This window comes from Peromyscus eremicus, chromosome 1 (assembly GCF_949786415.1).
Source record: "Peromyscus eremicus chromosome 1, PerEre_H2_v1, whole genome shotgun sequence".
Lineage (NCBI taxonomy): Eukaryota > Metazoa > Chordata > Mammalia > Rodentia > Cricetidae > Peromyscus > Peromyscus eremicus.
Window position 1 is genome coordinate 118,767,756 of NC_081416.1, and position 12,655 is coordinate 118,780,410.

The 12,655-nt window shown below is 46.1% G+C and overlaps 1 protein-coding gene across 1 annotated transcript in view; it reads right to left on the reverse strand.

The window, feature by feature from the left end:
* Positions 1 to 349: 349 nt before the first annotated feature.
* The window catches only part of Ticrr (TOPBP1 interacting checkpoint and replication regulator), a 43,717-nt gene continuing 31,411 nt past the window's right edge, over positions 350 to 12,655 (reverse strand). Inside the window, exons 16-22 of the mRNA XM_059272695.1 lie at positions 8,939 to 9,029; positions 7,278 to 7,336; positions 6,058 to 6,189; positions 5,025 to 5,182; positions 2,057 to 4,154; positions 1,806 to 1,931; positions 350 to 1,102 (exon numbers count right to left, since the gene is read on the reverse strand). Coding sequence (XP_059128678.1) covers positions 993 to 1,102; positions 1,806 to 1,931; positions 2,057 to 4,154; positions 5,025 to 5,182; positions 6,058 to 6,189; positions 7,278 to 7,336; positions 8,939 to 9,029 — 2,774 coding nt within the window. The 3' untranslated portion in view covers positions 350 to 992. The remainder of the gene's footprint in view (positions 1,103 to 1,805; positions 1,932 to 2,056; positions 4,155 to 5,024; positions 5,183 to 6,057; positions 6,190 to 7,277; positions 7,337 to 8,938; positions 9,030 to 12,655) is intronic.

Genomic DNA, 12,655 nt, shown 5'->3' on the forward strand with positions numbered 1-12,655 from the left:
CCTTCTGGGGAGAATGAGAAGGCACTAAATCACCCCCCCCCCCCCCCCACACACACACACGAGGCTCCTGCCAAGACTCCAGCGAGTTGGTTTAGTTGATTACAGGTCAACACAGGTGCCGTGCCAAGCACATACCAGGCTAAGACTCTGCCATGAGGTGGCTGGCTCTCAGGGCAGACCCTGCAATGATCTCTAGACCATGGTCACAATCACTCCCAGGCTAAGTAGCCAGGGTGACCTTACTGTTACCTCGCTTCTTGCTGTAGTCTTTCACATACAGGTCTTAGTTTATGAAGTACCGCTTGTGTCTTGGAACTCAAGCCTATGGCAAGCACCTCAAGGGAGTACGTCAAGGGAGTATGTCAAGGGTTCTTGTCTCCATTTCACCAAGGTCATGGTTTGGAGACACTGGAATGGGATCCTTGCTTGGTGTCTAGACTTCCAGGCTGTTTGAGTCATAGTACCAGCTACCATGCTGCCCATCAGATTCCTAACTTTCCCTAAAAGGGCCAGGGCCTGGCCTCAGATGAAGTCCATGAGAGGGACTGGGAGACCATGAGACATTCCAGTGGTAAGCTGAACAATGACTATGGGGAAAGGCTCAAGGTTCGTAATGTCTTTGTTGTTGGTTTTTGAGACAGGGTCTCATACAGCCCAGGCCATCCTTGTACTTGCTATGCAGTCAGGAGCTTCTGGGCTTTCTGTCCTCACCTCCCAAGTGCTGGGACTATAGGCAGGTAGCACACCCTGCAAAGCCCCCAACTTCTTTAAGTCCACAGGGACCTAGCTGCCGTCATCTTGTAAACTTTCTCAGTCCCATTAAGTTCTGGCCACTCCTGTTCTGGGCACATTGCTGGGATTGGTGGTCTGAGCCTGGCATTGTTACCACATCCAGAGAAAGCTACTCTGGAGCACTGCCCCAGGAATGCAAGGGATCTGGCCAGGCTTGCAGTGTTCCTCCTTCTGAGTCCTCCAGCTGTGTTCTACCAGGGCTAGCTAATCAGCTTCTTCCTCGTGTAGGTTCTGAAAGGCCGTTTCCGGGAGAAGGCTTGCCTGAAAGGAGACTCTTCGGTAGTGGAGGGGAACACATCCACATCCTCATCTGGGGAAAAGCAGAGATCAGTGAGGCCTGCTCTAACCACAGAGGGTCTCACAAGTGTGGACTCAGGAGTGTCACCTACACTTGTTATAAGGGATATGTGCAGACAGCGACAAGCCACTGGAAATGCAAAGTACCCGAATGTGTGTCCACACATAGGGCTTTCTCTTAGGTCGGATTAGAGGGGTTTATGTTACTTTGCATGGGTGAAATGTTTTGTGAGGAGAGAGCCACCCAAGTCCCGCGCCGCTTATGTTTCTAACCAGTGTTTTGAGCAGCCCGATCCTATGCTTTTATGTAAGGGCCAGCAGATGAGAAAAGCTAGGGCCTGATGGCAGAGGACGACAGAACTTATTCGTGATGAACTAAAGGCAATGTGGACATGAACCTACTGTGAGGAAGTGGCTGGCCCCGATCACTGTCACTTGTGCTGCCCAGGCCATTTCACTGCCCAAGACTACAGACCAGCAACGTCATGGCATGTACACCACTCCCACTGTCTGAACTAGTCTGATAAGATTTTGTAGAGGTTTCTCTTCAGATGCCTCACGTTCTACCATGAAGCCTCTCTGGGAAGGGCACAGGACACTGCAGGGTCAAAATCATCTTCCCACCCAGTCTGCACTTTCAAGAGAACTCTGCAAATCACACACAGGAGGAGCACTCAGCCCTGGTGAGCATCTGGGACCTGTAACAGGCAGATTACCTCTGGTGTCCTTGCTGCGAGAGGATGGTGTTCTTCCCTGGAACAGCAGCGGAGACTGGGTCAGGGCCTGCAGACCACTGGCAGAGAGGCAGTTCCGTACCATACAGCCAGAGGGTGGGGTGGAGCCTAAGGAGATGCCACAAGGTAAGTGTAGGCCCACAAGACTCCAGGCTACCCACAGCTCCAAACACCTCCTCACCACTCTGCCCAAGAGAAAACACATCGCATGTTGGCTTGAAAAATAAACTCACCAGAAACAAACACCTCGTCTTCCCCTACTGAGCAGAGTGGTGGTGCATTCCAAGGTGGAGACCACTCTCTACGCTTGCTGGCTTGGGGCTCTTCGCTCAGGGAATCACAGACCCTTTTGACATCGTATTCAGCTTCTTCCTTGGCAGACAAGAGTCTCTTTCTGGAGCCTAATCCAAACTGTCCCCAGGAGGCTTCCTCAGCCTTAGACACACTGTCTTTGGGAGGTGACTGGTCTGGCAATTGACACACCCCCTCTAGTTCAAAATCCTCCAAGACAAGAACCTTAGGGAGGCCATGTTCAAGGCCATGCTCCTTTCCCTCAGGCTCAGGCTCAGGCTCAAGCAGTGACAAAGCCCCAGGGAAGTCTGCACTGGCCTCGCCTCTGCCAGCAGGACCAGCACTGCAGTCCACGGCCCTCTTCCTTCGGGGCCAGTCTTTGATAATTTCAGGAGTGGTCTTCCCACTCTGCTTGGGAGACGGTGTCCAAGAAACCCCAACATCTGCCTGAAATGGAGAGGGGGTACTGGGCGGGCAGCGGGAGGGAGTACAAGACTGGCAGATGAAGGTTTGCCCTCCACTTTTGCCAGGCGTGCTGTGTGAGGGCCGGAGGCAAGGGGGTGACAGATAGGTGTGCTCAACTCTACTGGAGGACTTACTGGCCTTGGGCATGCCGAGAGCAGGGAAGGCACCCTCCTCTCCTGGAGGGCTGTCCTTTCCTAGGGTCTCAGCTTCCAGAAGAGCTCCAGGGTCTACCTTTTTAATTCGGAGCTTGGGAAGGCCAGAAGCTTGCATCTCCAGCTCAACCTCATAGGTCTGAGGGCTGCCAGTGGCCTCCGGGGCCTGCAGGCTCCCCTGCTGAGCAGTAGCCTTGCTCTGCCTTCTGTCTGCCATGCAGGTGTAGGACAGCAGCTCAGGGGAGCTGGACACAGAGGAAGGGACAGGTGGAGGAATCCCAGGGCCAGACCCAGAGCGAGGCTCATCAGCAACAGTGGTCTTTGGCCCCTCACCGTCTTCCCCTGGCAAGATGCCACTTTCCCCCTCATGGTTCTCCAGGCTATGGAGTTGGGCTTCAGTCAGAGGAAGGTGCTCTGTGTCACTTACAATGAGCAGAGGAGAAGATACCTGCCAGTCATTGCTGAGCCCGGTGCCCTGGTAGGCCTGCCCTTCAGAAGATTGGAATTGCGGTCCTCTAGAGCCTGTGATGGCCCCTGGGCTGGTAGCTGCTTCAAGCACTGGAGCAGCAAAGGGTCCTGGCTGGCACTCTGGGAAGTCTTGAGGACTGGAGGTCTTTCTCCACAGTCTCCCAAGCTTAGATGGCGGAGAAGGAGGTATGGGGTAGGAGGTCATTCTTGGTGGGGTTCTAGGAGGAGTTGAGGGAACAGGGTAAGAGAAAGATGTAGCTGCGCTGGGTGATGTCCGGTGTGCTTTCCAACTTAGTTCTCCAGGAGGAGGGGAGGCTGACAAAGATGTCCTAAGCGGACGCCAGGAGGCATCACATCCAGGAGAAGTAAAGTGCTCCTTTAGAGAAGTAATGGAGTCTGCTGGCCTCGTTGGGGTTTTGACAGCTCTCTCCTGCAGTTTCTGTGCAGGTTCCTGGGCCCGAGAGGCCCTGGGGAGAGGGAGTGGTTGGTGCTTCTGATGCTCAGGGGTGCCAGCAAGGGCCATCCGGGGAGGTGTTCTGAAGGAGTATCTTACAGGGCTTCGACAGTGACTTTGGGAATTAGCAGTCACGGGAGCTGGAGATGCTGGACAATAAGGGCTTTCTGGACTGGAATTCACACAGTCGGACAAGCACCCAGGTGGTTGGATGTCTGGTCTCCTGGGTGTTCTGGGCAGCTTTGTGAGGAGAGGAGAGGTCTCTTCTGCTGGGGAGGCTCTCTTTTGGGGAGTGACTTTTGATGCCAGTGGTGAGCTATAACCATGTGAGGAGGAGTCTTTTAAGGAGGCCTCAGAAATGGCCCGCTCAGCCAGAGTTATTTCTGTAGGGGAGTTTTGTAGTCTTTCTGGAGTGCACAGTGAGGTCTGTGCTGTACGAGGGAACCTTCTTGGTGTAGTTTTAGGAAAGCTTGGAGATTTTTGGTTACTCTTTTTGGGAGTCTGAAAAGAAAAAAATGTTTATTTCAGAGCTTGAATATTATAATGTATATTCTCCAAAGACTGTCTTAGTGATCTCTAAGACAATTAGAAAACCAAAGAGGAGACTTAAAGTCAGCCAGAAGAATGATCTTAGATCGGGAATTAGAAATAGAGACCTGTTTCCCTCTCCCAAACATCACTCAGATTTTACTGGTGCACTTTTCCTAGGATCCAGGAGGTGGTAGGGCAGCAGAACAGACAAACACATAGGCATAGCAGCAATGATATCTCAGAAAGGCCACTCCCAAACCAAAAATTTCCTTCCTTCTTGTTAACAAAAACAAAAACTCCACAAGGTGAGGCAGTCAAATACCCATCTTTCTATAACATGACTGGACTGTCTCAAAGGAAGCCCAGGCTAACTAGTTTCCATGTTCAGTGAGTTGGCAGGGACATGCAGAAAAGCACAGAGGAGGCTGTGTAGCCCAGCTGAGGGACGAGGAAGAATGACTTAGGAAGCAGGCATTCAAGATCGCTGCCATGACCTCAGCCAAACCTGCTACTTTAAACCCCTCTGTTCCAGTAACCGTTCATGCAGCTTAACCCAGCCACCAAGCCTTTTCTGTTTATTTATTTCTTTACACAGCCCTGATTGTCCTGGAACTCACTATGCAGACCAGACTAGCTTCAAACTCAGAGATCTGCTTGTCTCTGCCTCCCAAGTGCTGGGATTAAAGACATGTGCCGACCCACCTCACCCGTACCTTTTATTCTCTATAGAGCGAGGCCCAGTTTTCTTTTTTTCTACTGGACACCTGCTTCTTTCAGCAATGTCTCTCTCTCTCTATTCCCCAAGACAGTACCATTTTAAACTTTAAAGGGATTTTATACCTGGTAAGCTGTAGGTATCCCAGAATCCAACATGCTTCTGGAGGACTTCCTGATTCCAGCTGAGGCCTTCTTGGAGGAGCCAGGTATCTCAGACAGTGCCCCAAAAAACAGTGTTTTAGGAGACCGAATACTCTGGACTGGAAAATTTTCTCTTTGGTCTGCAAGTAAAAAAACATTTAATTCTTCCTTAAAACTTGCCCTCCCAATATTTTGGGGGGGGGGGTCGGGTGGGGGGCCCATACAAGGTCTCTCTATGTAGCACTCACTGTCCTAGAACTCACTCTGTAGACCAGACTGGCCCTGAACTCACAGAGATCCACCTGCCTCTGCCTCCTAGTGCTGGGGTTAAAGGCGTGCGCCACCATGCCCAGTGCTTCCAACATTGTTAAACAAGAAAGACAACGTTTCAGAGCAGTTGGGGGGCAAAATCCCAACTGACGATGTGCATAACTGCAATGTCTGCTGCCTTCCTGCATTAAAAAAAAGATTTTAGTTATTTTTATTTTATGGTGTGTATAGGGTTTTGCCTATATAAGTGTGCACCAGGTGCATGCAGTGCCTAAGGCAGCCAGAGAGGGCACTGGATCCTCTGGAACTAGAGTTACAGACAGTTGTTAGCCACATGTGGATACTAGGAACCCCATCCTCTGCAAGAGCAGCCAGTGTTCTTAACCACTAAGCTATCTCTCTAGGCCCTGTCTTCCTGGATTTTAACCTTATTTTAGGAAATGGAAGCAACTGAAATAACTTACCTTAAGTATAAATATATTGTAAAACATATCTATTAGCCAAGGTAAAAATGGATAACACAATGAACAGACAAACTGATACTGCCTGCCCTCTACCTGGGCAACAGTGTGTAGGAGTGAATGAGTTACCTAAACAGCAGTGTGGATGGCCAGCTGTAGGAATCCAAGGGAGGAATGGTTACAGGCCAAGGACTGTTGTCTAGCCATCGCCTTAATTATTTCTCAAACCTTGAGAAAATGTCAAATTCCCAAAAACATTCACTTGACAGATGTGCCCAGATTACCTGACTTCTGCTGGAATGAGTGGATTCTTTGCACACTTCGAGATTTTGGCTGAGACACAGAATAGAAGGAACCAGAATCTGTTCTGCTAAACGACAACTGTTTGATTCGAGGACTTCGTCTCAAACCTATTTCTGCAAAACCAGAAGCAGAGCTGGTAAACAGGAGGGGTTTCAGACTTAGCATCTCCCATAGTCTGCGCAGGCATCATTCTGTGACACCATCTGAAGTGTCTCTGAAAAAGTGTACAAGAGACTGACACACAGTCCCGCCAAGGTAGGAGAAAACACTGACCCATGAGCTTATTCCTTTACAAGTCCCATAATTGTCACCTCTAAGCATGACAGAAAGAACAAAAAGTATAAATAGTGTGACTTTTGTATAAAACAAAACCAAAAACTAGGTTTGTTTGTTTGTTTTTTGAGACAGAGTCTCTCTGTTATGTACTCCACTTGCCCTGGAACTCTCTATGTAGACCAGGCTGGCCTTGCACTCACAGAGATCCACCTGCCTCTGCCTACAGAGCGGTGGAGCTGGGATTAAAGGCTTGCACCACCATGCCCAGCTTAACTAGGTTTTCTATATGTACAAAACATATATTTTTGTCTAGGAAGAATACACACTAAAATATGTTGAAAGTATTTCTGAGTGCTGGAATTATTAAGCCATTTTTCTGCCACAAACATGAGTTACTTTAAATACTTTAAGAAAAAAGTCTTTGAGCCTGGCAGTGGTGGCCCACACCTTTAATCCCAGCACTTGAGAGGCAGAAGAGGCATGTGAGTTTGAGGCCAGCCTGGTCTACAAAGCAAGTTCCAGGACAGCCAGGGCTACACAGAGAAACCCTGTGTAGCAAAAAAAATGAAAACAAAATAAAACAAAAAAACAAACAAACAACCCCAAACAATACAAAAACAAAAGAAAAGAAAGTAGATTTTGAACATTGAACACCTGCCCTTATTAAGACACACTTTAAATAAATCACAGCACTTTGTGTAACATGGAAGTTGAATCCTCACACCAAGGCCTACTTCTATTATGTAAAATTATTTCTTCCCCAGAAATTGAATACATTTTCTGTAAAGCAACATTCACATATGTGTATGCTGGATCCAGAGCCACCCCGATTTCTGGAAACTATCTGAGGATACGCTGAGTGAAAACTACCTGAAGCTTTTGTAGAAGCTAGACAGAATGCAAAAACAGTAGCTAGCATGCTCACCATCCTGCTTTTCAGGAGACTCTTCAACTACGTGAATGTCAGGACCAGGATCAGAAGACCTGGAAGAGCAACAGCACAGTCAACAGCATTCATGATTTACCCAGTAAAGACAGGGCAGGCAAGTTGCTCAGGAAGGGGCTGGTGCCAAGCCCAGCAACCTGTGTTCTATCCCCAGGACTACACGGTGGAAGGACAGACCAACTCTAAAAAAACAACTGTCCTCAACCTACACACACATACACACACACACACACTTACAGTAGAATGCAACAACAAAAACATATTAAAGACAGAGAAAACACTCAGCAAAGTTACAAAAGTCTTGGGGTTTAACAATATTAGTATTGGTAAGCACTCTCATTCACAGTTATGATCCCTGTGAGAGCTGAGGATTGAAGCATGGATCTTGCATAAGCTAATATACAACACCATCAGCTACACATTCTCTATATATAATATAACATATATAATATATATAATTATTATGGAGAATGAAATGGCTAGAATTTTTTAAGATATTAAAAAATAAGTCTGTCTGTCTGTCTGTCTGTCTGCTTGTGCACATGTGCATTGCCTACGGAGACCGGAGTTGTTGGATTCTCTGGAGCTGGAGTTACAGATTGTTGCTGGGAACTGGGAATTGAAGTTAAGTCCTCTGTAAGAGACTATGTACTCTTAACCACTGAGCCATCTCTCCAGCTCCTAGGATGCTTTTACTGTATTTTGATAATGTCAAAATTAGCTTTAAAATAGAAGAGTTTTTATTCCATCAATGTACTAAAAAAATAGTACAGAGGGGTTGGGGATTTAGCTCAGTGGTAGAGCGCTTGCCTAGCAAGTGCAAGACCCTGGGTTCGGTCCTCAGCTCTGGGAAAAAAAAAAAAAAAAAAAAGTACAGCTAAACACTGTATAGTCACAGTAAAGAGTAGGCATGTTTGTGAAGAGCCTTAGTGCCTGTCAGCTTGTCGAGGACATCATTCTCACTTCTAACAATCACCCTGCAACTTTCATAAGTGTGAGAATCTGCACAATGTCCAGGCAGATTTGTGACAATATGTAGTAGATGCATTTTCCCCTGTTCTTAATGAGATGTGGAGAGAAAGACAGTCAACTGAGGACTTGAAAAAGGAGGGGCAGTGAGCTCCCTGGGTTTTACTTCTGCTGCTCATATCTCAGACTGGGTGCTGGAGAAGCTGACCACAGATACCAAAAGGCTGAGACAAAATTTACTCCCGAGAGAGAGCTCTCTTCTGGAAAGGGGCAGTAATTACCCTAGTCCAACTAGTGACTACAGAGAAAAACAAGCCCCAGCTGTACCCCTATCAGCACAGGCTAACTTGGATCTCCAGCCTTGCCTGGCAGGAAAAAGGACCCACCTTTCCCCATGTCAATAGGTGAATGCAGAAGATGCATTTAATGGAATACTACTTAGTAATAAAAAGGGATGAACTGATACAAGCAATGTGCATAAATCTCAAAATAGTTATACCCAGCAAAAGAGGCCAGAGTGGAATCGTGTAGATTGTTCTACTATCAGCAAAATATAAGAAACAGGGTTAAGAATTAGCCAAGAAAGTCAAGAGAAGGCAAAGAGCTGCCTATGAGATAGTGCTGAAGGTGGCCTGGGTGTATGAAGGGGTCTGGACTGGGCTGTCACTCACCTGCCCTTGATCTGTCTGTGGAGCAGGCGCCTGGAGATTTGCTTATGGACTGGGGTCTCAGCCACACTCTTAGTCAGCAGTTTGTGATAACCTAAGATGCGAAAACAGTGTCAGCTATAAATCTCACCTAACCCTCTCAGGCAGCAGCAATTGAAAGGGGCATTCTGAACTTACATGTGGCTTATTACCTAGCTAGAGAGGATGCTAAACTCTGAGCTAGATCCTATGCTTTCAGGGCTCAACAGAATAGAGCAGTGCATCAGTACTGATTAAAAATGACACAAGCCAGCCTGATGCAAACCTTTGGCCCCAGCACTCAGGAGCCAGAGGCAGGTGATCTCTGTGAGTTTGAGGCCAGCCTGGTCTGCATAGCAAGGTCCAGGCTGGCCAAGGACACAACAGTGAGACTCTATTTCAAAAAAAAGAGAAAAAAAAAAAAAAAAAAAAAAAGACACAAGCCAGTGTAAGACTCTATCCTGTGGGATAGTAGCTGCAGACAGTGGGTCAGTACAGCCCTCTCAAACAGCAGTGGCCTTCTTCCACAGCATCCATCAATAAATTGATTGATTTTTAGTTGTTACATTTTAAGTGCGTGTGTGCGTGCGTGCGTGCGCGTGTGCGTGTGTGTGTATGTGAGTGCAGTTGCTGGTGGCAGCCAGAGGCATCAGCTCTCTGTGGAGCTGGGGTTAAAGGTGGTAGTAAGCCACTCAACACGGATGTAGGTCCTCTGGAAAAGCAGGAAGTGCTGGCTATAAACCACTGAGCCATCTCTCTAGCCCTCTATCAGTAGATTGAAGGGAAAGGTACAGCTTTTTCCAATCCTTTTTCAATCCAGACATTTATGAAAATCTTTGGTAAGTCATTGTCTGAACACAAAGATAAAAGACAGAAACTTCAGTTTTATACACAATAAGAAATGTTTTACATTATAATTTGTCGAATAGCTAGTTCATAACAACAACAAAAATTAAAAGGTGTACAAACAAACAGTAAAGGTCCAATCACAGGAAACAAGAACTTGGCGGAAACCACCCCTCAAGTAGCCTAGACCTTGGAGTCTTCAATGCACTCAATGAGTTTATGAACCCACAGGTTACAAAAATTAAGGAAACCAGGAAATAATACATAAGTAATATAAAATTATCAGCAAGCAATAGAGAGTATCAAAAGGAATTCTGCAGCTAAAAAGTATAGCTGGGGATATAGCTCAATTGGAAGAATTTCTACCTAGTACATAGGAGGCCCTGGATTCAATCAATACCACCAGACAAAACCAGGTACAGTGGCACACGAATCCAATTCCCATGCTCTAGAGGTAGAAACAGGAGCAACAGAACTGATACAAAGGGAGAAATTAAAACATCAGAGGGAGAGGGCTTTAATTCGGAATGAGGGAAGGAGAGAGATCAATACAGGAGAGGGAGGAGGAGGGATCAATAACATTAAGGATGATTGAAAAAGCCACAGAAATCATAGTATTTTATATTTTATATTTACTTAAAATTATATGTAAAATATTACTGTATGTGCATATATATGTATATATATGAAGTTGTGCCACTTAGAGAGATACTTTGGACATAGGACTTAGAACTGACCCAAAAGCGTCCTCTCTGAGGACTCGCTTTTTATCACACTGCAAGTTGCCATGAACGCTACCAAAGGAGGGAGGTAACCAATGGTCCTATCCAGCTGTGAAGCCTATGAACTGTAACAGTGACCAGCCTGGCCGGGTGGTGGTGGCTCACACTTTTAACCCCAGCATGCGGGAAGCGGAGGCAGGTGGATCTCTTTGAATTCGAGGCCAGCCTGGGCTATGGAGTAAGTTCTAGGAAAGGTGCCAAAGCTACACAGAGAAACCCTGTCTCGAAAAACCAAAAACCAAAAAGAAAAAACAAAAACAGCGACCAGCCTGGTAAAATATCCCTAAAGGTGCAATAGCAGCACCTATCTTGGCAGTAACCAACAGCTGTCTAATTAGACACCAATCCCGGTCAACAGGAGGGCACTCATGCTTGGTAACAGAAACCTAGCCAATTATCTAGGGCTAGTGTGATCACGGACCTCAGAGGAGAGTCTACTACTTTACAAACCAGTATAATTCCTACCTGCACTCCAAACATCTATCTTGATACCCACAGCTAAGTATAGCACTCATCTCTTATCAGAGAAGCATCTCTTCACAGCTAATGAAGACCAATACAAAAAGCCACAGCGGGCCAAAATGCTGAGAGCAACTGATTGTGGGGTACTCTTCGCAAATTAGTGTATCTGCAACACAAATCCCACACCTAAGACTTGGGGAACATCACCAAAGAGGGGGTAGGAAGATAAATAAAAGCCCTGGGACCAGAAAATCTGCTGCAAATGCCAGGGAAGCTACACTTGTTATACTTCAACATGTGTGACTAAATGAAACCTGAACAGTGGCATCAACAGACACGCTAACATAATCTCACAGGCCTTTGTCTAGGCGTAGACAAAGAACTACGGGCAACTGATGACTGCCGAGAGAGAAAGAATTGAGTCTACCCCAAGGAGTTGCCCCAAGTTGATTATCTAATACCAAGTGTTCGGCCCTAAACTCCTATATAAACAAACAACACTAAAGGGACCCAGCAAGCTGTATTTATATATTTATGTGAAAATATATTTATACATCCATCCATACTTACATATATACATATAATGTATAATTAAAAAGGAGACATGAATCTGAAAGGGAGTGAGGGGGGAACATGGGAGGAGCTGGAGGAAAGAAAGGGAGGAGGAAAATGATATAATTTTATTTTTATTTTATTTTTATTTATTTATTTATTTTTTTTGGTTTTTTGAGACAGGGTTTCTCTGTGTAGCTTTGCGCCTTTCCTGGAACTCACTTGGTAGCCCAGGCTGGTCTCGAACTCACAGAGATCTGCCTGGCTCTGCCTCCCGAGTGCTGGGATTAAAGGCGTGCGCCACCACCGCCCGGCTAGATGTAATTTTATTTTAATTTAAAATTTTCTAAAAGATAAAAATAACTTGGATTGCCTGGCAGTGGTGGCGCACGCCTTTAATCCCAGCACTCGGGAGGCAGAGCCAGGTGGATCTCTGTGAGTTCAAGGCCAGCCTGGGCTACCAAGTGAGTTCCAGGACAGGCGCAAAGCTACACAGAGAAACTCTGTCTCGAAAAACCAAAAACCAAATAAATAAATAAATAAATAAACAACAAAAATAGAGATGCAACAGGAAACTGTAAGGGATCCAACCACATGTCTTAGCAGGCAGAATAATCAGTGACTGAAAAAGAAGGTATCCAAAATTAAACAGCCTGACCAGAAAAAAGAAAGAAAAATTAAGAAAGCCTGAGGCACCCATGTACACTGTACCATCATGGATATCACCATATGCATCATGAGATTTCTAGACGGTGAAAAGACAAAGGGGCAGAAAACCTTTCTGAAGAAAAAGTGTTAAAAACGTCCTCAATCAGATGAAAGACACGAACCTAACTGCTCAAGTTTAATGGACTCCAAGGATGAACCCAAAGAGATTCATATGAGACATCTTATTGCCCACACCCTACAGAACAAAACCAACAACCAAAACTTTTAAAAAAAGAAAAAGAAAAAACAAGAAACTAAAACCAAAGTAAGTGGTGGGAAGGAACATGAGGCTAGAAAGTCAATGAAGCAAAGTCCAAGTTTCTTCAAAAGATCAGTAAAATTAGCAAACTTT